Source organism: Pezoporus occidentalis, unplaced genomic scaffold, assembly GCF_034315485.1.
Source record: "Pezoporus occidentalis ecotype Australia unplaced genomic scaffold, CSIRO_AGI_Poc_V1 ctg4, whole genome shotgun sequence".
Taxonomy (NCBI): domain Eukaryota; kingdom Metazoa; phylum Chordata; class Aves; order Psittaciformes; family Psittacidae; genus Pezoporus; species Pezoporus occidentalis.
The window spans coordinates 20411018-20437686 of record NW_026915724.1 but is presented as its reverse complement, the minus strand read 5'-3'; the positions used below and the strand labels follow the sequence as shown (position 1 = coordinate 20437686).

General features: G+C 40.9%; 1 protein-coding gene across 27 annotated transcripts in view; it reads left to right on the top strand.

Moving 5' to 3' along the window:
- EPB41L3 (erythrocyte membrane protein band 4.1 like 3) overlaps positions 1–26669 on the top strand; it is a 147052-nt gene that overhangs the window by 96543 nt on the left and 23840 nt on the right. For 21 of the 27 annotated variants that reach the window (XM_062632934.1, XM_062632927.1, XM_062632926.1 and 18 more), the window contains exons 4-12: positions 5963–6067; positions 8521–8563; positions 12174–12249; positions 14002–14220; positions 14394–14481; positions 18027–18179; positions 20088–20185; positions 21705–21880; positions 23962–24182. In XM_062632934.1, coding sequence (XP_062488918.1) covers positions 5963–6067; positions 8521–8563; positions 12174–12249; positions 14002–14220; positions 14394–14481; positions 18027–18179; positions 20088–20185; positions 21705–21880; positions 23962–24182 — 1179 coding nt within the window. The remainder of the gene's footprint in view (positions 1–5962; positions 6068–8520; positions 8564–12173; positions 12250–14001; positions 14221–14393; positions 14482–18026; positions 18180–20087; positions 20186–21704; positions 21881–23961; positions 24183–26669) is intronic. The other 6 variants (XM_062632954.1, XM_062632952.1, XM_062632940.1 and 3 more) reach the window with 1 other exon arrangement.

The window sequence follows — 26669 nt, the reverse complement described above, 5'->3', positions numbered from 1 at the left end:
TCATGCAAAAAGATATGTGCACACTCTTTCCATTTAAAATCCAGGTCCACAGCTGTGCTCCTTCTGCATCTTGCTGTGCTCCTTGACTGAGCACAAAGGGAGGTGAAGTTTCAATTCATGGGGTGCCCTGACCTTGCAGTTTACTGTGCAGCAGAGATGATGGTTGTTGGTGGCTAAAAGAAATCCCGTTATAGCTGTTCAGCTGTGGGACTCTCTCTCTTTGACTTTTCCCTTGACTGTAAAATTTGGTCCGAATGTGATCTCTTGTAATTGCTTTCAAACAGGAGGAGCATACCTGCATGCTGCAGGCAGCCCTTGCTCAGCATTTTGCATCCATGTGAGACTGCAGCATTGGATTCGAAAGTAGAACCACCCCAAAATGCATCATTTGGGAGACTGCAATGGCTTTTATTTCTAGGAGGCTGGGAGGGCTGTTTTCTGCTTTTCAGCTCCTCATCCTAGCTCACTATCAGTGAGAGGAAGGTAATCTGCTCCTGAGTGAAAATAGAGTATGAGAGTAGACTAACTAACACTTACACTCTATCAGGTACACAGCGATTAACTCCTTAACACCTGAGGAGATGCATGAGGAGCCCATTATCATGGCCCTGCTGGTTCAAAGGGACTGGGGAGAACCCTGATTTAAATAGAGTGTTGCATCAGGCCAGATGTGGCATTGCCTAGCCAATGCCTTCAAACCCTGTGAAAACAGGGGCTCCTCAGACTTGCTGAGATGCCAGGCCCCGTGCAGGATTGACCCTCTAGGGAGAAATATGTCAGACACAGGTTTGTATTCAGTCTGGAAGAAGCCCACGTGGTGACAGGTCCTCAGCAGGGATGTTCTTCTGCTGGAGTAAAGCTGGGGGAGGTGGCTGGTCCTGTAGGTTGGAGGTTATCCAGCAAATGAAGGTGTGTTTTTCAGGGTAAGGGTGCATCGGGGAGAGGCTCAGGCTGTATCACCAAGGTGGGTGTTAAAATACCTTTCAGGAAGATTGCAAGAGGTCGTGTTTCAGGGGCAGAGCAGGATTGCCAAACTGGGAGCCACAGCAGCTTGAAGGAGATGTTTCCAAGAGATATGGAACCTCCCAGCATGGGGCAGCCAAGCCTACAGTCTTGCAGAGAAGCAAAATTTGTCTCTTGGAGGTGGCAGTTCTGGATCCTGATAAACTTTCCTCTCATACAGCTAGCTTCCAGTCTGGGAAGCACCATCCAGCACATAACACTTGAAATCTTCCTGGCCTCTTTCCTGTATCTCATTAAATAGCAAAGAGGGTTCCTGGGGTCTTATTAGCACCTGCATGACAAGGAAGTTGGTGTCACATCTTTGTGTTAAGTTGCTGGTTGCTCGTTTCCCATGTAATTTTCCTCCTTGCTGATCACAACACAGTAGCATATGGTTTTGGTAGCTTAATTGCTGCAATAAAGGTTTATTATTACCCGAGGGTCCTGATGGATGACATAGTGAACGAAAGTCAACAATGTGCCGTGGCAGCACAGAAGGCCGGTGCCATCCTGGGCAGAGTTGCCAGCAGGTCAAGGGAGGTGATCCTTCCCAACTACTTAGTCATGTAGTGCTGAATCCAGTTCTGGCCTCCCCAGTACAAGGGAGACATGTCCACACAGGAGACAGTCCAACAAGAGCCAGGAAGATGATGAATGGCCTGGAGCATATCTCCTGAAAGATGAGATGAGGAAAGGCAGAGAGGTGAGACTGTTCAGCCTGGAGGCGTCTGAGGTGGATCTTATCGATGTCTGTCAATATCTGATGGGAGAAATAAAGGTAACAGCCAGACTGTGCTCAGTAGTACTCATTTACTAGGACAAGAGGCAATGGGCACAAATTAAAACAGAAGAAATTCCACCTGAAAAACAGAAAAAAAAAACAACTTTTTACAGTGGTGGCACTCAGACACCGGCACAGGTTGCCCAAAGAGGTTGTGGTATCTCTTTCCTTGGAGATATGTAAAAGCCATCTGGACATGGCCCTGGGCTGCCTGCTGTAGGTGACCCTGCCAGTCTCAGCCAATCTGTGATTCTGTTGTACTGAAGTGCAATACATATTTTGTGGCTCAACTGATAATGTATCTGTAACAAAGGCTTGCATTGTTTCACTTTAGCAATGTTTATTTATTATAAGTACATGACAGTTTATGGGCTTACTCAAAAGAAGGCTGTGTCATTATTTTTCTGCATTAAGCAATACCAGACATTTAACCAAATGTCCACCAGTGAGAGTAACTGAATTTATAATAATGTTATCCAGGCAGAGCTAAGATGAAAGTACTTGATTTTTGAACTTCTCACTCTCAGTGATGTGCAACGTGTTATCTTGGACTCTTAACCTTGTAAGGGCAGGGGTATGATGAAGGGAAATGGGCTGAAGAAGCTGATGTGGAGAGGTTTTAGTGTGAACTTTCCTTTCTGGAAAAGCCAAGTAGGGGACACAAGAGTCTTTTGTGGCCTTTGGCCTCCCAAGGAGAAAGAAGCTGAGTTCCACAACTGAGGAGAAGCTGGTGAGGAGAGAGGCAGCTTCTCCTCTGCCTTGCATGTGGGAGTTGCTGGTGGGTGCAGGCATGCCGGGTTCTCTGCTGTTGGTTCCTTTCACTGGGAGCTTGACCAGGAGGCTGTTTATTCCCATTCCAGCTTCGACTGAGAGCCCTGGCCTTTATAGAGCTGCAGGGAGGAGGCTGTGAAAAGTGTAAAGTTTTTACTCCCAGGCTTCTGTACTCATTTATACAGTTCAATCTATGTCTTGCATTCTTTCTGTTGCCTTGATTTCCCAAAGCTTAAGTGAAGTGTCTCTTTTTCCACATTTGCACATTTCATTTCATCCCATTCATGGCTGAAAAATATCAAAGAGTAAGAGGAGAAAAGAGGAGGCTCTTGACATATTTACCGTTCCGAAAAACTCCTAATGTACAGGGCCAATGTATTATAGCATTAAGTCTTATATTTTTTTTTAAGTTCTGCGTGTGTTGAAGAGCTGTATGAATTTGTAAAGTGACCTTTGTCTCCTCTTCCTCCCATTCTCTCCCTGACAAAGCAATGATAACTCATGCCTTGTCTGGCATGCTTATTTGGACGCACAGTAAAATTAAAGCAATTAACAAGGGCACAGGAGGTCTGTTCAGTTGCTGAAATTATATATTTCTATTTAAACCTCTTAATTTCCCATGGATTTATGCAGTAGCTCACCCTCACTGTGTTTCTGTGAAACAAAGTTTTAGAAAGAGAGTGTGTGTGCTCACACCACATGGGTATGAAGCAGCAGTGATGCATATTTGCATGTGCACAGGGATTTCTTTTGATCTTTGCATTAGGAGGACATCCGGGCTGGATCCATTGCCAGGCAGTTGCCACTCCCCAAGTGATCCCACAGGTCAGCTATGATCTGGGAAGAGATGCTTAGGGGCAGTGGCAAGGTTGCAGCATGAGGCTTATCTGTCTGGACACTGATGGGCATTTCTGTGATCAGTGAGAAGGACAGTGCTCCTGGTAAGGCTTGTCCTCAACCATCACCAGTTCACACGTGGTGTCTGGTGAAGAGAGGACCCTGACTGGGAAGGGCTGTTAGCTTTATATGATATTTCTGGCATCCTCTCAAACACTGGCAGGGATTTCTGATATCCTGACACAGCAGGAATTTTGTGGGAAGTAACTTGGGCATCTTTGTACAGGAGGAGGAGGATACATTTTGTCCTAGACAAAAAATGATACATGCAAACTATTCCAGGCTTGCCATACTTATTCTCACTTGACTGCAATGTGTAGCCAAAAAGAAATCCTGAGCACTGGTAGGTTTTCTATTAGATGGGTTTTGTTACAGCACAGCCTCACAAAACTGTTTCCTGCAGTTCCCTATTAAAACACTTTATCTTGCAGCTGCTAGCTACTATTTCTCAAACCTGACATCTGTGTAGCTGCATGGATCAGCCACGTAAAACAGCTCCTGTGTTGGCCTTGTGTGACTCTTAAGAGGACACTGGATTGTCACAATTCAAGTACATGTGAATGGTGTAGTGGTGCAGTCATAATGTTTCTCAAAGCAGGTATCCTCTACAGCTAACCTGCATATTTCTCTCCATTCAGTATAATCACTTGGTTTGTTTTCAAGCAGAAAAGACAGTGGTAAAACACAGCATCACTTGCTTATAGCAGAAATGCGACTATTTTGGCTTTAAGGCTTTGAGTTGGATTCTCTCTTCACACCAGTAGTGAGGTTTTTTTTTTATCCACCTGATACTCTCCATGGAGCATCAAGTATAAAACTAACCAGCCTTTTATTATCTACTTCCAAGTTTTGGGCGTGAAGATTTTACTAAACCTTTGCTTCATGTTGTAACAGGGCTGGGGTATATTTATGTTTCCTACTACAAGGTGGAAAGGTTGAGACAAGCAGAACAAGGCCCTAGAGCTGTTTGCCTAAATGATGCTGGAGGACACGGAAAATGAAGTTGCAGCAATATGCTTGTAATGCACTTCTGGTCCTGTTTTATTCTCAGCTAGAGAACACTTGTTAGACTCGTCAGCCACACTCTTCAGTTTCCTCATTGACAAAAATCTAGAGGTTATTTCCCTCTTTCTTTCTAATAGACCTTCAGAACCCCAGTAGAAATACCAAATACAACATAAATTAGGTTACGCTGCACAACTCCCGCCATCATCTTTTGTAATGTTTTCACAGGGTGTTAGGCAGCAACCTTCAGTTCCTTTTTTTTTTTCCTTTCCTCTTGGCTTGCTTACCACTTTTAAAATAGTTTGAGGCCAGCATTGGGCTCCGTGGGTTTGTTGGCATAGCTGTGTCAGCTTGGATTGTGAAATATCCACCCCCCCGGCCAAGGCTGCTGGGCTGGCAGTGCGGTCTGAGCGCAGCTCTGTCAGCAGACACACATAAATTCAGAGGGAGCGTTCTCTCCCCTTCTGTGTTGGCCTCCTGCATTGTGTTTGAGGAAAGCAGTGCACTTCCAGTCTGCTTCAAGTCATGCGTATGCTACAGTTAAAGAAAATACAGCACTGACAGCAACTAAAATGTTTACATATGTGCATGTTCGAAATGAAGAGAGGTTTTTTTGCCTTCAACTCAGCTGCATTTAGGGAAGCAGGCAGTGATGAAACAATAGCCCAAATAATTTTGAATTGTTTATCATAATTGATGCATATTAAAGTTGGTACATATAGCTTATAAAGAGGACATTTCTGTCTGTGTTTGGTTTTCTTGGAGATCTTTTCTCAGTGTTGCATATAGCACTGAGAGCTAGGATGACCTGAATTTTTACCGGCCAGTATGAGAGATACTATGAAGCTAAGGGCTCTGGCTGTTAACAGTGAGAGGTTTTCTCATCTAACAAGTTAGTAGTAAAGAAGATTAGTGGGACACTAGAAAGCTGCTTTTTTACCCAGCTGTGCTCCCAGTGAGATACTAGACTCTTCCAGTGATTTCAGTAGATGGTGGTACCATGTTTCCTCGTATATTAGAAAAAAGGATTCCTGTAATCAGTCCACATAGTGGCCCAAAGCAAGAAATACTTTCACATTTGGTTTACCTCTGGTGGATCAGCCCCAGTCACAGCTCTGATAGTCAATGACCAGGAATACTTTGTAGCACTGTGTGTTGTTGCACACAAAGAATACCCTGGTTTGCTGAGAAATGACCTCTGCATGCATTTGAAATTGCAATTTCTTAAATACAGAAGAGATCTTCTCATTGAAACTTGACACATGACATGTACTGACTTATTTTTAACTCCTCAAGAAGACCTGAACTTTTATGAAAAGCAGGTTTACCCATTCAGCAGATTCTTATGAAGCTCCAAGTCAATAGGTTTAAAAGGTGTGTGAGTTTAATTAAATCATTTGAGGTTACTGATTTGAAGACTGAACAGAAAATATGTTATTTTAATGCTTATATTACTTTATTTTGCAAATGTGATTTATTTTTTTTTCACCTGTTCATCTTCCACAGAAACGTTCCAGAGGCCAAGTGCTTTTTGACAAAGTGTGCGAGCATCTGAACCTTTTGGAAAAAGACTACTTTGGGCTAACATACAGAGACACAGAAAACCAAAAGGTAACCCACCAAACTGCAGCCAGCCTTTGGCATATGGACATGAGAGTTCCCCAAGGCTTCCCCCAGACAGTTGCAAATACACCAGAAGTGGGTTTTATTTTATTTGCCAAGTTCCACAAACATATCTTAAGCTACTGTTTTTTGTAACTAGTTGTCAAGTTTCCCTGGCTTCCCTCTGTGCTGGCTATTTATGACATGAAATAAGTTAATCATATAGCTTGTACTCTTTCTAATATGATTTATTTCATTCTGACGTAGATGAAAGTCAGGTTTATATTCAGAGATACACTACTAAACATATAATACTATAATATGGCTTAATAAAAATACTGTGGTTGGGATACAGATAGGCAGGAGTTGATTGCTCTTGCTAACTGCTCAGATAAAGTAAGGCTTTAAGTCTTGACTTTGTCAAGTTAAGTGTTGTTGATTTGGCTAAAGACATTAGTCTTCAGAAGCACTTGGTAGCAATAGTGAATTACATTCTGCTTCTCTGCATCTCAACTTAAGTATTAAATAAGCTATTAACACTGTCCAAGATGATCTAATGGGCAGGTGATTTGATATATATATATCTATATATATAAAATTTTAGACAAATTATGATGAAAGAGAGAGTATCAAAGGATAATTTAAAATATTGCTGTGCGATTTTGGCACTTTAAGATAAATATTTTGAAAGAAACCAGTAATTAAACTTCTTACTAACATATGCAGTAGCCCAGCAGAGTTCACTAGGTGAAGATATTTTGAGCTTTGAATGGCCTCAAGAGGTTTTCCCTGGTGGATCTGGAGCTATTACTACTTCTTTAGCTGTTTGCTTGTGAGAATAACACCCGTATTTCCCAGGTTTCCCTTTGTTTCAGTGATGTGAAAAAAAAATAAATCAGTCTTTTTGTCTTCTCCTTTCTTTACAGACTTTTAAATATGAGGATTTTGTTTGATTCAGAAAATCACTTAAGCAGTCACTTAGTCCATGGTGGTGCAACATAACACTTTAGCATATGCTCAGTTTTGAGTTGTGGTAAAAGTGAGGCAGATGTTTAAGTGCATTTCCAGATAAGTGTGCTTTCCTGTACTGGAAAGAGAAGAATGTATTCATTTTTAACAGGTGGTTTAGAAGCACTAAACATTTATAGGTGTATAGATTTTAGCTTTTTGGAGCTAAACTGCTAAAAGAATAACTGCCTGCCAACACATTTATAGATCAGTAACATGCGTATTTTTAATGTCAAAGTACTTAGCATTTCACCTCCATCCTCTGCCAGATAACTTCTAGCCACACAGTACATGGGCCCACATCACGTCATCTTCGAAAATAGAAATCCTGATGCATATTTCTTGGTGCATAGTGTGCTTTCGTGCTCAGCAATAGCTGGAGTTATACGAGGCTCATGTTTTGCACCGGAGACTGGGTTTGGACAGCTGCAAACTGGTTGTTTTTGTTGGGGGGGAATTGTTGTGTTCTGCTTGTTTGATATTTCTTCCGTACTTTTTTTCTCTGATATGTTCATTTATCTTTCTTTGGAGAAAGTGGAACTTTATGTTCTTGGCTGTGTGACGCATTCTAAGTATTAAATTGATTCTGCTAAAGGACAAGGCAGAGGTGGCAATAAGAGACCCCAAGCTGCTGCACGCCTCCTCCAGAGGAATTTCATCTGCTCCTTGACATTCATGGAGTAGTAACACATCACTGTGCTAATTCCCCACCTCCTTGTCAGGAGTTTTGGGTAGTCACCAGGCTCTGTGCAGCGTGGATAGGGGCAGCCCTGATGCTGTGATTCTTCCTCAGCTTTCCCCACACACTCCCTCTATCCCCAGGGAGAAAAACTTTTTAACAAGCTTGTAGAAATTTAATTTTCCCAGAACCTACTCTGGCACATATTTCTGTGGATTTATTTTATTAATTTATATTTCATTATTTCTTACATCAAGCTATCTAGACCCTCAGAGGACTCTTCCTTACAGACTGTAGCCACAGGATAAAGAGTAATGGGTTTAAACTTAAACGGGGAAGTTCAGGTTAGATATAAGGAAAAAGCTCTTTACTGTGAGGCTGGTGAGTCACTGGAACAAGTTGCCCAAAAGAGTGGTGAATGCTCCATCCCTGGCAGTGATCAAAGCCAGGTTGGAAATAGACTTATGTGACATGGTTATGTGAGGTGTCCCTGCCCATGGCAGGGGGATTGGAACTAGATGATCTTAAGACCCTGTCCAACCCTGCCTGTTCTGTGATTCTATGATTCAATGTCTGGGAAGGTTAATAGAAGTCCTGCTTTTACCCGAGGACACATCTTGAAAGTTAATGTTATTCCTGCCTACTGCCACTCCAAGGAGAAAGGGGTGGCAGACCTTTGCTTGTTCTAGCTTTGACTCATATCACTGTTGTAAAAATAATGTTTATTGTGTTTTCTAATTCAAATTGAAAAAAAAATGAACTATTTTCTTTGCAGAATTGGTTGGATCCTGCCAAGGAAATCAAGAAACAGATACGAAGTAAGTTTGTTATCATTGTGTGTTTATTTCAGGGAGTCTGGAAAGCTTCTATTCTGGCGTATCTGGAACCCAGACATCTATACAAAGAAATCTGTTTCTCTAAAACGCTATTAGTGTTTGTGAAGACATCAGACCTCTGTGGCACTGAGTGGGGATGCAAGATAAAGAGGGGCTCCTTGGCATGCACAGCCCGTCTGATCCTTGGGGCTTGTTCCTAAATGGCCAGGATAACTTACTGCTCTTGAGTTGAAGGGCCTATCTCATGGGGTCCCCCGGCACCAGAGGCTTGGCAGCCAACTCTTCCCCTTCTCTCATCCACAAGATGAGGGGAGAGATGGGATGTGTCCATGGCTGCCTTCTCGGTGTCTTCTCCCAGGAGGACTTGCTCCCTCTGGGGGCACAAAGCCGATTTCACAGTCTTCTTCTGCATCCTCTTCCAAGTCTCTGGCAGAGGAATTACCTGCATCTTTTAGGTATTTTACCCAATGGTGAGTGCAAGCAGTTACAGAGACTTGTAACACATGAACTTGCGTTGCTGAAAACAGCTTGAGATTTTCAGAGATGTGAAAAACTGAAGTTTGACATTAAGCAATGTAACCTTAGGGACTAGACTGTGTATGTAAATTATTTCTTTGCATTACTGATGTTTATATCATATCCAGAAACACTGTTCATGCCTCATACTGAAATACTCCACTGATGCAAAGATAGCACTCTATCTAAAATATCTTTCCTTCCTGTGTGTCAAAAGCTTGAACTCTGCTCCTAAAATGACCATTCAACTGACAGAGAACCAGGCAATTTTCTGCTTCACATGAATATTTTAAAAAGACCAGTTGTTAAATTTAGCCCTCTGCTACATTAGAAATTCAAAAACCTCTCGAAGGAGAGCCTTGTCAAGACTGCAGGCTCAAAATTCGACGTGCCTTTTTCACCGCCCCTCACTTCCTAAAATTGATGAGAAGTCTGTGTGTCTGATTCTTTGAGCAGGAAATCCCCAGCAGTTCTTTTCACATTTTGTAAATGGTTTCTTCTAGCGCTTGATACATCTGGTAGTTCACATGAGTGATGGGTGAGGTTCAGCAAATTAATCACTTTCCTCTCCCAAGATTCAAAGGGTTAATTTACACTGGCTGGAAAACTTCCCCACTTACTGCCCATCTACTCTGCTCTCGTGAGACCTCACTCGGAGTATTGTGTAGAGTTCTGGTGTCCTCAACATAAAAAGGACATGGAACTGTTGGAACAAGTCCAGAGGAGGGTCACGAGAATGATCAGGGGACTGGAGCACCTCCCATATGAAGACAGGCTGAGGAAGTTGGGGCTGTTCAGCCTGGAGAAGAGAAGGCTGCATGGAGACCTCATAGCAGCCTTCCAGTATCTGAAGGGGGGCTATAGGGATGCTGGAGAGGGACTCTTCATTAGGGACTGTAGTGACAGGACAAGGGGTAACAGGTTCAAACTTAAACAGGGGAAGTTTAGATTGGATATAAGGAGGAAATTATTTTCTGTGAGGGTGGTGAGGCACTGGAATGGGTTGCCCAGGGAGGCTGTGAATGCTCCATCCCTGGCAGTGTTCAAAGCCAAGTTAGACGAGGCCTTGGCTGACATGGTTTAGTGTGAGGTGTTCCTGCCCATGGCAGGGGGGTTGGAACTAGATGATCTTAAGGTCCTTTCCAACCCTAACGGTTCTATGATTCTACTGTAGGACTTTACATCAGTATTATTTTCATTAAAAGTAAGTGATTTGCAATAAAAAATAACAAAAATCTGCCACCTTTTAATCTCTTGAGAAGATTGAGAGGAAGGTGATGTAGACCTTGATGAGTCAGGTTATGCTAAGGGTCAATGCAAATAAAGCAGCTCAGCTCCACACCACTGGTTTAAAATGTATTTAATATCTGCCTGAGCCATGAGATGGACAATGAAAGGTTGTCACAGCAAGAGATTAACCGGGGCAGAAGAGTCTCGTCCTGGACTTGACAGAGGGGACAGATGCATTTGCAGAAGATGACAGCAGTAATTTGCTTGCTCTGTACAATTCACCCCAGGAGTTTGGAATAGGATGATGGTAGAAAAGTAGGGCTGTTACCCATGACACTTTCCAAAAGACAAATAATAATCCTGCTAAATGCTGGTTGAGTTGTACAACACTCAGATATCCATTATTCCACTGCAGACCACAGGGATTTCATCCCAGTATTTGAGAAAAGAGGCTGAGTTATAACACATAGCAAGTGTAACAGTGTATAAAACAGTGTTAGGTTTTATTTAAACCCCTATAAGTGTATGTGGAGGAGGGAGTGTCAAGACCTCTTGCTCTGGTGTCTTAACCACCCATGCTTTAGGACAGGCTATACCACAGGTTAGATTTACTTTTTGTGAGACAGAGGAATAGATTTTTGGGCCATGGCTCCACTCCCACCTCAGTTCCCAGTGGGAGTACAGCAGATACACCTTCAAACCTCTTTAGGAGCTACCTAGGCACACGGAGCCACTGAATTGAAAATCATGGGAAACCTCTACCCTGTCAGATTTATAAGAAGGATTCCTGATTTTCACAGCATTCATGAATGCTTCCTCATTAGACAGCCTATGTGGACTTTTCAAGAGATATCTATTTCTAATTAGATCTGTACTTTGACATCAGAGTGTTCCTTTGGTTTCTTCACTGCATATTTCTTCACTGCTGTAATTTATGTGGTAGAAGTACCTATAAGAGGTATATGCCACACAGGCCTTGTACTGAAAAGGCACTGTCTTGCTTGTAAGAACACTGTGGTCTGGACTTTTGTTACTGCTTTCTATTTGCATTTGAGACATGGCCCAGTATAACCTGTCCCTTTTTCAGAATAGCTTTTATATTTACATACTGTGTGTAACACTTTCAGGGTTTTTTTTAATCTTGCTGTTCTTTCTTTACAACATTTAAAACTACAGCTCCATGAAAAATTTCACACCCTGTGGTGGTGCAAACCAGTATCCATCCCATGGGTCACCTAAACTTACTGAAATAACCAAATAAGAATTCTGTAGCATTACGTACTGGTTTTCAGTCATGCTCTCTGTGTTTGTCCTTGCAGTTTTGTCTGCACAGTAATTTACATCTGCTGGAGACAGGGAGCTATGTGCTGAGGCAGCACTCTATGAGGATGTTGTGAGCTGCTTTGGGAAGCCAGACCTTGGCGTATCGCCCCACCCCAGACCCCATTTGTACTCTGGCCTGCAGTGTTTGCAGCACCTCTGTGTTTTGGGTGACTAGTTTTTAAAGCTTGTATATAGGCTGTGTTTTCAGGTGGTTAAATCCAGTATAACGTTGTTTTCAGACTGAGGATTTTTTTAGTGCTAGAAATAAATTCCTGCTCCCTTAGGATCCTTGCTTCAGTGGAAATCTTACTAAATAAGAAAAGAGCTGTAAAATATGATCTAATACTGTAATTGTGAGAAGGAAAAGTAGTATCTTCAGAGTGATGTATGGGCAAAAGATTCTATATCCTGTTCTGATTAATTGCTTGGCTAGAGTATTTTAAAGTTTGCTGGTAATAGAACAGCATGAGCATCTCTGTTTGCACTTACAATGTTCTTACAGTTAATCTGTGTTCTTTTCCAGGTGGTGCTTGGCAGTTTGCATTTAATGTGAAATTCTACCCTCCAGACCCTGCCCAGCTTTCTGAAGATATTACCAGGTGTTTAAAACATTAAATACCTTTCTAGAAGTGGCTTAAAAGTTGTTTGTAGTAGTGCTTAAACTTTAATTATCCAAGAAAAGGAATGTTTTGTATTGCCATTGGCTTCCTTTCTCTTACGAGCTTATGGAAAATATGTAGTGCTTTGGCAGAGAAGACACTGTGAACAGCGTCTGTCCTCTGAGCTAAGAAGACTTATGTATAATTTAATGTTAAACCCCAGCTTTTCCGAAATACATATTCCTGAGTGTTGAGTTTAATTTTCACAAAGATTCATGATGGCCAGTTTTGCCAGTGTTAGTAAGTTACTATTGTAAGTACAGTCATAACTATGAAAGGAAAGAAGTAGAATAAGGGTAAGCATGCCTGTAAATTTTGTATGTCATTTGACAGGGTAAGCAATTGACGTGCACGGTATCAGGAGCTTGGTGGTAATGAATGGCTCCTCCTTTCTATCCAGGACACTTAGCTCTGCAGTCTTCACCTCTGTTCTCCAGTTTTGTGTTCAGATTGCAACCACAGGAAAAAAAAAAGAACAAAAACTCATCTGGTTTCCTCCTTGGTATATGGTAGGAAAACTTCTGAGCTGTGGCGAGTTCTGTGCCACCAGGAAACTGTTCCGTAGCCTTTTATAACATTTTGCAGCCTGTGGATATTTTTAACCTTCATTGCTTTGTGGACTACTTGATGCTTTTAAGGTAGCATGAAGCCTTTGGCTTAGATCAGAGGTTCCCTGTGCTAGGCACTGCACAGAAAGTCAGTGTGCCAAGAATACATGCTTCAACAGAGGTCTTCCGAAAGAAAAGATTGTTTTTTCCCTCTTGTTGCCCTCAAATCTCCCCTGGGAACTCTGTGTCTTCACCACCAAGCCAATGCTCTTCCCTTTTTCCAGTTTTCTTCTATTTGCTGATCCCTTGCACTGCTTATCCCTGTGTTTTTAACAGCATTTACTCTTTAAATGTATTTTTGAAAAAGCTCAACAGTTTGCTAAAGAGACAACTTATATTTTTTGAATGCTTGGAGTTCAGCACCTATTCAGTTAACAGTATTTGGGGTCTTTAATTATTTTTTCTCCTTAAAAATATCATGAGATAGCTATATAGTTTAGTGATGTATAATAGAAACATGGGATGGCTAATAGGTAATTCTCCCATCTATGTCACTAAACAAATAGGGGCCTACAAAATGAACAAAAGGGGCCTACAAGAATTCTGGAGAGGGACTTTTTACAAGGGCATGTAGTGACAGGACAAGGGGAAATGGCTTTAAACTGGCAGAGGGTAGATACAGATATTAAGAAGAAATTCTTTACTGTGAGGGTGGTGAGACACTGGAACAGGTTGCCAGGAGAAGTTGTGGTTGCTCATCCCTGGAATTGTTCAAGGCTAGGTTGGATGAGGCTTTGAGCAACTTGGTCTAGTGGAAGGTCTTGAAACTAGTTGGTCTTTAAGGTCCCTTCCAACCAAAACCATTTTATGATTCTATGATCTTCATACTTCTTTATAAAGGTAAACTAGGCATTGCTACCCATAAGATAGGCAAGGTTTGTTTTGGGGTTTGGGTTGTTGTTTTGTTGTTTTTTTTTTTCCCAAAAAACTCATTATTATCCTTGTTAACACCTGAAAAACTCTGGGCTTAGGAGCATTAGTAAATCAGTAGAGGAACTGAGGCCTCTTGCTGGTGCTTGGATGATGCTCCTCTGGGGGTACTGGTGAAAGAGTGCTTTCTGAGCTGTCCTTGTGCTCCTTGCAGGTACTACCTCTGCTTGCAGCTGAGAGATGACATCGTGTCAGGTCGGCTGCCGTGCTCATTTGTCACACTGGCTCTGCTGGGCTCCTACACCGTGCAGTCAGAGCTTGGAGACTACGACCCCGATGAGTATGGCAGTGACTACATCAGCGAATTTCGCTTTGCGCCAAATCATACTAAGGAGCTGGAGGATAAAGTGATCGAGCTGCACAAGAGCCACAGGTAAGCAGAGGGCATCAATGTGGGTCTGCACCAGAGCTTTGGCTCTGGTAGGGTACCCTTGTTACCTGAGGGATGTGCTGTTTCTGTAAGGCTGAAAATGTTTTCCAGCTGCTGGATTTTATTTTGGATTCTGTTTCCTTAATAATGATGCTACATTGGTTCCTTTTCCTCAGGGGTATGACACCTGCAGAGGCTGAGATGCATTTCCTGGAGAATGCCAAAAAACTGTCAATGTATGGAGTAGATCTCCATCATGCCAAGGTATGTACTCCAGTTCTTTCACCGGTCATCTTTATCCTGTGGCATAGCACTTGAGTCTGCATGGACTCCATGATTTATTCTTTCTTCTTGTTTTTAGACAGGCATTTTGTGGGATAAATCATGTGTCAACACGAAGAAAGATGACTCATGGGATAAGCATAAATATATCTTGTAACTGAAACGTAACTTAGCCTATAGATTGGAGGATGTTGCACATGAACCTTTCATGTTGATTAAACAACCAGATCCTTTGGGAAAATTTTGAGTGAACAGAGTAGTGAGGAAGGATTTCAGAAGCTGTCCAGAGAGTGACCAGTTGTCATTTCATTTTCTAATTTAATAGCCAACGATGGTATCTTAACCGGATAAGCAGATCATTTCTAACACTGCAGAGGACTTTCAAGAAATTATTTAGCTATGCTGGAAACCTAATCAGTTTGATCATAATGGGGACACAGTTGCTTCTCTCTGTTTTGAAGTGTGGTCTTGCACTTGCCTGGAAGGGCAGTAATTCCACTGGAAACATTCTCCCATGATAAAGCAGTTTCTCTAATCCTTGGCAGGTTAAGTTATGAATAAAACATGGTCATACTTACTGTGGCTTGGGAGAGCCACCTACCAGAATAGTGTTGGTTGTCTGGTTTGTCTTTGTGGGCTTTTTTTTTCCAAATAAATGATTATTTTTCTTAACTCTTCAAAGAAAAGCTAATGGATTTTAACATCTTCAAGGTTTGCATCCTTAACAAATGAGTGCTGAACAAAGAATCCTGAGCTGTGGAAAAAGCTGCATTTTCTGTAAAGGTCAAATTATTGTGAGCTTGTTTTTGTGCTGCAGCAGATCCTTTCAAGAAGCAAGATAAATTTGCAGCTTGGATCTTGAAAGGGTTTGCAGTGGTGTCCCTGGGGCATTTCATAGGAGCCGTGCATGTGTGTTACAGAATCCAAGGCAATCTTTTGTGCTCTGTTAATTGCCTTCACTGAAAATGAAAAATCTGGGCATGGTTCAACGGGCAGCACTCTGCCACGAGGCATGCCGCTGCTTTCCCTGTGTCTTGCAGATAGGCGCAAAATCTTGAGGTGCATTTGGAGCAGAGATAGAAACGGACTGGTGAATGTCGCTCAGTAGCTTTTTTTCAACATTCTTTTTCTGACACAAATCTTCAGCAGCAAAGTGAGTTCCCGTTCTAAATACACTGCAGACTTTGTTACTGGTAATTTAACGTAGCGTAGCATAGCATTAAGGCCTAAGTTGGTTTTTTTTTCAGGATATTGGAGAAAGGCTGTGGAATTTAAGAAAGGATATCCTGAGTTTAATTTTCTTCCTAGAAAATACTACTATCCAGTCTTACTGTTATGTTTGTCTTATGAGAAGACAAGTGGGTAGACAAGCCAATCTCCCTCTAAAGCGATGTTCTGAATCAGAAAAGCTGAAGAAACTAGCTATTCTGTGATTCTGTAATTCTAAGTGGTAACCAAATTGGGTCTGTCTGTGGGTTAAGAAATGCAATGGTAATCTTGGAAACTGATCTGAAGGTGGCAAAAGTAGACTGCGTGAGAAGTAATGTTTAGTTTTAATTAGGTCTGCCTGTGAGATCTGATGGTATCAGGCTATGGGGCAAATATCTCTGTGGATGCCTTTTTGAAAATCACACTGTGGCAGATGTCTCTACATAAATGTCAATTCATTAAGGCTGTGTCAATATCTTAGGTATTCAACAGATGCTGGACTCACCAGCTGCTGTTAAAGCTAGTTCTCAATTACCCAACACTATGTATGATAAAAAATGTATTTAAATAGACAGATTTGCTCTCTGGGCTATCACCACTCTGAAAAAGCCCCATTTGTACACAGAGCTGCAGGGATGTGCAGCTCAGCATCTTGGTGCTTCTGACTTTAGAGCTAACAGTTTTCCATGCAACCATATCACTCCTGAAAAAAGCCAAATTCTTTTATTCAGGTTTCATTTTACATCAGTAGTAAGCATCACGTTGAAAAGCAGTCTTTGACACTGAGAGGTAAGAGAAGCCTTGAATGGATTAACATCTGCTGCAAAGGTGGGGATAAAGGAAGAAGGCATTGCTCAACAAACTGTTGAGAAAGTGTATCAAAAGGAGCCCCTTGCACCTGCATCTTTGTGCTGCATGGGAGCACACATGCATTTCAGGCATTGGCTGTACAGTGGGATTGCTGGCCATGAGACTTCCTTTTTTAGAATGTGTTCACTGTATTTAGACATTACACTTTGCTTAGAAAGCTGAAACTGAAGACCACTGGAAAAAATTAGCTTTGTCTTGTATACGTACTACCTGACAGTGATGCCACATGAGAGATTTAATTAGGAAAAATCTACTTTTAAGGGGTGATTCTATGATTATTGGAACATGCATCCTCTCTTGGTTTGTCTAACATGGGAGTGACTTTGAGGCACAACAATTCTGTGTTGTGTCTCTGATTTTAAAACATACATGAGGTATGTATTTTTTTGTATTTCTATCTGTGCTTTATATGACTTTTCATCATGACTGGCTGTGCATGCCGCTGTGTTCATCTTAAAATGTAATCAGATTTTCACTGTGTGCCTAAAAGATGGCTTGCCAAGAAAACCAAAGGAAAACGATGAATTCATTTCATGATTATCATAGGGTGACGTCTTCATAGCTTCTGTTGTTGGGCTTTTATAACTTTAAATTATTTTAGAATAATTACTGAAGAACTTTGTGCTCTTAGGTAGATCCTTTTTTCCTCTGGCAGTGTTAGCACTCAGCTAAATGAAAAACTCCACAGAATTACACAGGCTAGTAGTGATAGCAAACAGTGAAGATTGAGTTTAGACTATTTGAAGTCTTCTAAAGGAAAGAGAAATGTGTACTTCTTACTTAAAAAATACATATTTATGAGTGTATTCTGACATGATTGTGGCCAAATCTTCTGTAGTGCTAATGTGTCTGACCTACAGCTTCTCTGTCAAAACATGGGTTATAGCACAGGCATGGTCACACACTTTCGAGAGACTCTTTCTTGTCCAAATACCTAACTTTCTGCACATTTCAAAGTGAAAATACTGAGCATAGGCACAACAGCATTAGACAAACTAACAAATGAAAGCCAAGACCAGCAAACTATGGAAGAAAAATCTGTCTAAGGATTCACAAGGCTTAGTCATAGAGATGAATGATGCCAGAAGTAAATTTGTATGCCGTCCCACTTACTTTCAATCTGGTATTTATGCTAATAACACTTTTTTGTTATGCTAATAAAATGTTGCTATATGGTTAATATCATTCTTTTAATAGCATCTAAAATTTCCCCCCTCCTTTTGGAGTCTTTGTAAAATATAGGAAACATTCACAATGCTTCCTGCCTGACCTTACTATTACTTGCATGAATGCAGTCAGTGAGTAGGGTAGCTCTCAGAAATCAGGTCACTACAGCTGATGCGTTAAAAAGACATAGCTCAGATAGAAACACAGTATGTAAGAAGCTGTAGTACTGTTAAGATGTAAGGAGAAAAGTATTTAACAAAGTGCATTACTTGCTTTTCCAGGATTCTGAAGGAGTGGAAATCATGTTAGGAGTTTGTGCAAGTGGTCTTTTAATATATCGAGACAGACTCAGAATAAATAGATTTGCGTGGCCAAAGGTTCTGAAAATCTCCTACAAAAGGAACAACTTCTACATCAAAATCCGACCGGGGGAGGTAAGGACACTCTTTAGTGAATGAACCTTTTCAAAAAGCCCGTGTTCTGCTTGCTGATTTGTCATGTCTTACAAGCCTTTAATATCCCTCTCCATTTACATGTTTTGTGCTGATTTTCTTTGGAAAGATTAGGTAAATACTTTATTTAAAATACAGGTAAAACCTTCTTTGGTGTTTTTATGTTTACATCCATGAACTAACATAAAATATGGCCATCTGCATATGAAAAGCTCATCCATATTATAAATACTTCAAGAATTTAAGTAATATATTGTTTATTCACGGTGTGCTTGTTTATCCACCTTAATACTATGTTAAATGAGCATCCTTTCATCTTGCCCACTAGGAGATGTAGACAGGTCATACCAGATTTTATGAGCTTATCCAGACCAGTACATTTGGAGTTGGAACAGAAATCCGGTGACTGATTAAAAAGCAGCCAGGCATCTATCACTGAGCAGTCTTGGTAGCTGCACACGAGCCCTCCCAGCCCCACTGGAGCTCCTGGTCTGGCTCTGGAGAACGGGATGTGAAATCTTGTACAGTGAGTGCCCTCTCGTGGCTCAGCCCGATGCACAGCAAACACCTGCCTCATGGATTGAGCGTGTATTAACCCATAGATAAAATCATAAATCTTAGGAAGAATCCCAGGAGGAGTTCAGGATCACCACAGGCAAAGGAGCATCTCCATTTTAAGTGCTGGTACAATCACCTGTGTGCAGTAGATGGAAAACCCATATCCATTTTAGAGGGTGGAGCTGTATAGTGGGAGAGAAATCGCGTGCATGAGGACTGGCATTTCTTCCTCAATGCAGTATGGCAGTTGGGATCTGAACCAATGTCCCCAGAACTGACTTCATAAATGACCTGGAAAATCTCATGGGGCCCCCCGCCTGCCCCAGGGACTGAAAACTTCCCGGTCTTGAGTTTGGTTTTAAAACCAAAACACACAGCCAGTGTTGTTCCCAGTGCCTGCACTCAAGCTCTCCATCACTGGAGCATGTTGAGCTCTGCTGGTCGTGATATGTGGCCTCCTGTGAACAGGTCATAGTTCCTCATGCAAAATAATCAGTGCAGTCTCTACCCAAATCACATTTGATGATAATGTGATTCATTATCCCATGTGTCACTTATATCTTGTTTTATTGTTTTGCTGTTTCCTGCCTTGTTTCTTTCTGTCAACTCCACATAGGGATCCAGGCTTCCCTACAAGTGCTCTTCTGCTTTCCTTTCCCCAGTTGCAGCAACACTATTTCACGTACTCATCTATCTGCATCTAGCCATCAACTTGCTACAGTACTTGTAATTGGCACAGTTTTTGCTTCTGGAATATATAAATCTGCAGCACAACCTATAAAGGTCTCTTAGTATCCCAGCCGACTCTTCTCAATTACCTGTCTTCTCCTCATCTCTCCAGGAGATAAATTAGCTAAAAACACTGTGATTTACTAACTGTAGTTCTTTCACTGTAAATCTCCTTAATCTAAGGCTGCATGAGACCACATCAGTCCCTGGGGACTATTGCCGCCCTCCAGACTATTATCAGGTTTCCCACTGTTAACTGGTAAAGTTAAAACAACAGGGCTAAAACACTTAAATGATGTTTTTCTCAGAAGTCTCCCAAGTCATCTTTGTTACTGTAGGGCATGAAACATCACTGTCACCATCAAAAGCCTCTTGCTTTCCGCAAATAAACATTCTCATTGATTATTACTCACAGCTTCCTTCCCAGACACGGTAGTCTATAGGATGTGTATATATGTGGTTATATACACCTTGCAATAAGGTGATGTAGATGGAGGAAATGAAGATGATCCTGTGTACACAGTCTAAAAACAGGTGCACAGCATTTATTCTTTTTCCCTTTTTTTTTCTTTCTCTAAAATTTCTTTTTTTTTTCCTGCCTAGTTTGAGCAGTTTGAAAGCACTATTGGGTTTAAGTTGCCAAATCATCGTGCTGCAAAACGCTTATGGAAAGTGTGTGTTGAGCACCATACATTTTTCAGGTATGTGGATTTCTTTTCCTAAAGGTGCGATATAAAACGCAACAGGGAAGACCAGTTCTGTCAGCAGTGGCAAACCCCTCCAAATCAAGTTGGCCTATTGATCATGAAGCATCTCTGAGCAGACAGGGGAATGTTATTGCTTCTGCAAAATTTTAAATGTTTCACCCAAATTATTCATACTATTTCAATAGATACTGTTTAAAATCACCATATGGTCCCAATTAATTGTTCTGCTTTATCTGTGTCATGATATTATCAGCTGCTATAATTAAAGAGATGAAGGAATCTGCTGCACTTCTGCACATATGCTTGTATAGGGAGAACAACTTAATGGAAAGTTACTGGGGGATGTGGGTAAGAGTCTAAAAAAGAAATATGTATATATATTTCATTTCAAATGAAATTACAGACAGTGTTCAGTGGTGTATTTGTAGTCAGCAGAATATCCAATCCATAGCTGTCATTTTTTTATTACTGAGGAATTGTGCAGCTGTGTCTTTGACATCTAAGAGGACCTGAGAAAAGTTTGGGATAGTGGAATAAATGCTGTAACTTGTTTGTGCTAAGATAGTCAGTAAAGAGATACTTAACAATGGAAACTCAAAAGGGTGAGATATTCAGTGGTGTGAAAGGGCTTCTAGTGCTTGGGAACCTCTCTAAAGATGTTTGGAAAGACTGAAGAATTTCTATTTTTTCTTAAAACTATTGGTTCAGCCTGTCTGTATGTTCATATGAAATGCAGTCTTAGCAGCAAAAGATCTAAAAGGAAATTGAGTGTGCATTTTTGGGGTGTTTTCTGATTTTTAATGGAAAACCAGTGTCTAAAACATAAACTTCATAGCACGAGAATGGTTTTTTCCCATAGGCAAATGGAATGGCAAATTCACATAGCCAAAATAGAGAGGATGAGAAGGCTCTAACCTGAAAAATGTCTGCCTCCCCTGTGAATGAATACTGCCTGGCATACACTGGAAATTTGCTCTGGCCCTGCCTTCAGTATAGCAGCACCATTTTAAATCTGGAGCATAAAGCACTGGAACAGGTTGCCCAAAAAAGTGGTAAATGCTCCATCTCTGGCAGTGTTCAAGGCCAGGTTGGACAGAGCCTTGGGTGAAGAGTCCCTGACTGTGGCAGGGGGGTTGGAACAAGATGATCTTTAAGGTCCCTTCCAACCGAGACCATTCTATGATTGTATGATTCAGCCCAGGTCAGCGTCCCTGATACAAGAAGTAACATTTTTAGTTTTGGTGATTAGAAAATAATAAACTTGATTTTCAAGCAGGAAGGGACTGGGTGATTCTTGCCTGTTAGGAAGAGCTCAGCTCTTCAAATGCATTAGCTAAGCAGTTTTGTCATGCTGTATGAGGGGCATCATTTGATTCCCTTTTAGCTGCAGACCTGTGAGGCACAAGTTATGATGGAGAGTGATACCCAACAGTTGTCTTCTCTCCTCTGCAGAAATAGTGGACTGATTTTTGGAGGAGGCGGAGTAATGGGTGCACTGCTTGGTGTGTTTTAGGCTCCTGCTGCCAGAAGCACCTCCAAAGAAGTTTCTCACACTGGGCTCCAAGTTTCGCTACAGTGGCCGGACGCAGGCCCAGACGAGAAGAGCCAGTGCCCTCATAGACCGTCCTGCACCTTACTTCGAGCGCTCTTCTAGTAAACGTTATACTATGTCTCGAAGCTTAGATGGGGGTAAGGCCATCTCAATTGACATTGTCAAAAGATATCATCATGGTGGTTACTGCTTTAGGTTCGGTGTAAGCCTCTTGTCATCTCATCTCCTTGGGCTTCAGCTGAGTGGAGGTTGTGAGTACCTCCACATTCACTGCAGGGTAGGAGAGGACACAGAGGATTAGTGCTGTGTACTGCTGCAGTCCTTACAGTGTTTGCCTGGAGAAGGCCATTGGCAGCCCAGTCTTTGTGGAGCAGAGCCTCTGTCCTTGACCTCACACCTGCAGAGCACTTCCCTGCTTTGCAGAAGGATGAGGCACCTGGACTTGCCAGCCTGGACCTGCCTGCCTGAACAAGTCAAGTTCAACACTTTTTCAGGGTTTGCAGGAGTAACTCTTTGGGGTTTGGTTTAATTTGGATTTTGTTCCTGTGTAAGTTTTTCATTTATGTTCCAATTCATAAATTAAATATTTCCCTTGACACTTGCTTCCAGTTCTCTCATGTCCAATTTGAGTGAGAACTAACAGGCTTTTTCCATGCATTTCTTTTGAGAATGTGAGATGGGGAGTAACATACACAGGTTAATAGTACATTCTTCCTCTCCTGTCTTTCTCCATGGTTGATGGAGGTCATGGTTCTGCTGATCCTCTAGTTTCAGCCAGCATGTGATTCAGAGTCTCAGCTACTTCTTCAGCTCTTAACTGTTGTTGACTGTTGAGTAAAAAGAGGCTGCAGTTTTTGTGCAAAAAAAAGACTGAGACTAAATTCAGAATTAAAAAAAAAAAGGTGAATTTTTCTGTGTAACATCACAAATGAATTGCAATGAGTATAGTTGATTGTGGGGAGGGGGAGAAGCTTAAGAATACTAGTGACAAGCCTTTTTTTCTCCCCCTAAAGGTGCTGCTTGTCATTAATTATTTTGGAATCTTCTAATTCTGATGTGCTGCTTGCTCGTTACCAAGCAACTGGTGACCTGATCGCTGTGCATGTGTCTCAAAGCAGAAATTATCCTTCTGCGTTATTTTGTTTGTGGCATCTTAAATGAAATGTCTCCCTCCCTTTGCTTTCTCCTGCCTCCTAAGATCATTCCCAAGAGAAAAAAATATCCTAAATGCTTTTTCCCAGCATTTGTTAGACTCTGCGAGGTTTTTATGATGTTAATTTGCATAAGTGCAGATGGGGAAAAGAGGTTTTTTAATCAATGCTTATGATTACTTCACTAACATTACTATAGCACAAACGTGGCTGTAACATTCTGAATCATGATTACACTGTTATCCTGGCCCTGTCGTCTGTTACAGATGCAAGTAACTATAAATTTGAATAGTCCTATTGACTTAGAAATCAGTTACATAATAGTCAAGAGTGGGGTCTGTGTGTATAATAATGTTTTGATTACACTCTATCTGTAAATTTACTATTTATTTCAAAATCACTTATATATATTTAAGTTTGCTAGATTATTGCACATTTGCATCCTCAAATATTCTGGTTTCGTCTGCTGAACTGAATGTCATCACTTCCCAGAATTCTTTAGGATAATGAGCACACTTAACTACCAGGCTTCAATACTCATTAATACAAAGATCCCGTTTCTTGATTCTCAGATATTATGCCTGCGTTACATCAATATTATCATCTTCTTTAATGCAGCACATTACTTATGATGCATTTGATCTGCACTGTTATGTTCTGACATATAAAAAAACCCTCTTCCACCCCCATGGCTGATATCATAGCTGGTTCCCCTTATGTTTCCTGCCTGATAGCTGTGGCAACACATTGATTTTTTTGTTCTGATGTTTTACTACAGCAGCACTTTTAATGGCTTGCTAACATTTAACAACCGTGTAATGCACACATTAGCTACACTAATGTGTGTATACACATCCATAATGTATGTTTATACATATAAAAGCTACAAGCTTTATTTCAAGTAAACAATTTATTTAAATGTATGCACATGCTTCTGATTTCCTGAAACATGACATAGTTGTGTTTTCAGCATATCTTAAATGTTTTACTAACCCAGCTTTTTAATTTTATGCAGCTTCTCAGCAAAAGCTATTTCAGACTTTCCCTCTTTAAATATTTGCTTTTAGCATCAGTGAATGAAAACCATGAAATGTACATGAAGGATTCTGTGTCTGCTGCAGAGGTTGGTACTGGCCAGTACGCCACAACAAAGGGCATCTCTCAGACCAACTTGATAACCACTGTGACCCCAGAGAAAAAGGCAGAAGAAGAGAAAGACGATGAAGAGAGCAAAAAGAAAAGAGCAGAGGAAGTCACCCCAGTCTCGGCAATACGCCATGACACCAAGGTAGAGTTTTGAGGGTTTTGTATTAAACTGACCTGCCTACAGAGCGCTCGAAGAAACACAGAATTGTCAGGGAGGGAGGGAAGGGGTCCCTTATTCTGTGAAAGGAAACTAGAATATACATGGTTGTATATTCTGTTTAGGTACATGTATATACGTGTCTTGAATCAATACTTTTATACTCCTTCTGCATTTCATATGATGTTGTAAAAGTTGGTTCCTGCCTTGGACTTTTTTGTTTTACATTTGTTTAACATAGAGCATAGTGTTTTTACACAGCATTCAAGAACTCTTTAGGAAATAGCTGAAAGTAGCTTGGCAGTGCATGTTTTGCTCCTTTGGTCTTCAGTCGTATTTTAACTTCAGTATGGGCATCATGGTTTTTGTTTTTTGACAAGGTAACAAAATAGTTCTGTGTTCTTGTATGTAGCTCTGTGCTTTAAACTGTTGTATTTTTCTCATTTACTTCTCAAAACACTCTCTTTCCTTACATGTATTTCAGTGAGCATTTTTCTCTATTAACTTCTGGGTATTAATATACTATTATAAGCTTTTTTCTTTTTTTCTGGCTTACAAAAGCATTTACTTCCCTCTTTTGAAGTTTTGCACTGAAGAAAACTGGTTTTGTTGATGATTCTCTGCTCAGATGTTAAAGCTATTCATCCCTCACCATCTCCAGTCCCACACCCACCTCATACACGTTCAGATATAGCTGTGCATTATACCTACTGAGTTACTAAGATGGAGAAAATTGAGCAGGGGGACAGTGATTGACAGTGAAAAGAAATAAGGTAGAATCAGAACAGATCATGTATAAAATGTCCTCTGTTTCTTATATATTGTGGAAAAGAAAAGAGAATACGTAATACTAAATCCAGCATATCACACAAAAGGTGTACTATGGAATGCACTTGCTAAACAAGTCAGATTTACCCTCTTCATTTATGAGAAAAAAACCTTTACACGCACAAAACTGTCATGCATGCCAGTGTTAGAACCTGCACTTCTAACCTTATTGTTTGAGGCCAGAATGAGCTAAATAGCTAAAGGATCAATTCCTCAAAATGGGTTGCAATTAAGATCCCAAAAACCAGAAACAAACATGAGAAAATACTTTCTATTTAAAGTATGGTCTGTAACTGTAGTGTTAAGGAAAAAAAAAATAACCTCTGTAAAATTAGACTGGTGTCTTCTTGAAACTCCATTAGTTTCTGCATTGATAAGTATTTATGAAAATCAAATATGCAGGAAATACCCAATAGAAACGAATTGTGTTCCAAGTGGTTATTAATTTAGGTAAGTGGAGAGATCAGCTGCATTCGGAATATCGTCTCTTCTTTATATATGGCTAGAAATAGTCAAAGATATTTTTAGGGCAGTACTTTGATGGTACTTAAACATGTACAAATTGATGATTTTTACCCCCAGCTTACGAGGTGGATTCTGTTTAAGACACCTGTTAATAGAGTTTCAGTTTGATAAGTCTACAGAGTTCTCAGTCCTGTTTGCACTGGACCTGCTAACAGCTTTGTCTTTCATCATAAAGAGAATAGGGTCTCAAGAAACAGGACAAGTTAAAAATCAATTCCTATTTAAGGGTATATAAATTTTATAGGCAGGTTTTCAACTTTTCCACCAAGACATTTTTCCTTTGTTTTATCCATGTGTATTTCAGTACCAGAAGTTATTCTAAATATTAACACTGCAAAGATGTTAATAAGTGAATAGTCTGTATTAGCAAAGAATAAATTTACTTTGGCTTTTTTGCCTTTACAATATAAAGAGAAGTTCTGTGTATTTAGCTTGTATCAACTCCTGTGAGTCTGTCAGCATTAAATTTTTACTTGAGGTTACTGTATTAAGCCTGTGAAGAAGACATTTGCAAGCAGTTTGAAGTTAGGGTTGATTCTCATTGCTTAATTCAGGAATATAGATTGCCTGAACTGATAGATTGAGTTTTTAACTATTCTGGTTAGAAAAGAGAGAAGTGAAACATTAAGGAAAAGGGAAGGAGCTCTTCCATGCAAATATTTGGCTTAAATCCCATTCCTACCAATTGATGTACCTGCTAAAGATGCAGCTTAGTAGCTAGGACTGATGCATCCTGTGTCTAAGACTTGGATCCTGCTTGTTGGCTCTGATGTGGCACCATCTTGTACAGGCAAATGCTGTTTTGGCTTTGAAGTCATTTTGGTCTTAGGAGCTAGGAGTGGCAGTGAGGTTGAAATGCCTTTTATAGCTGTTTGGGGAGATGCGTGATGGATGGAGCAGCTCAGGTGCTTAGGTTTTGGTCATGGAGACAGTGTGTCACTTCAGCTAAGTGCATCTAGTTACCTTTGGCCAGAAGGTCTCTCATCCACCAGCATTGTGGCACGTCTGTTTTACTGGGGTATTTCGGTGGCAGTGGTGGTTGTTGTCCTTCTAAAGAGCGATCATGGCTGCCAGCGGGGGGTGTGTTAGGTGACAGTCACACCTCCTGCTGAATCACCT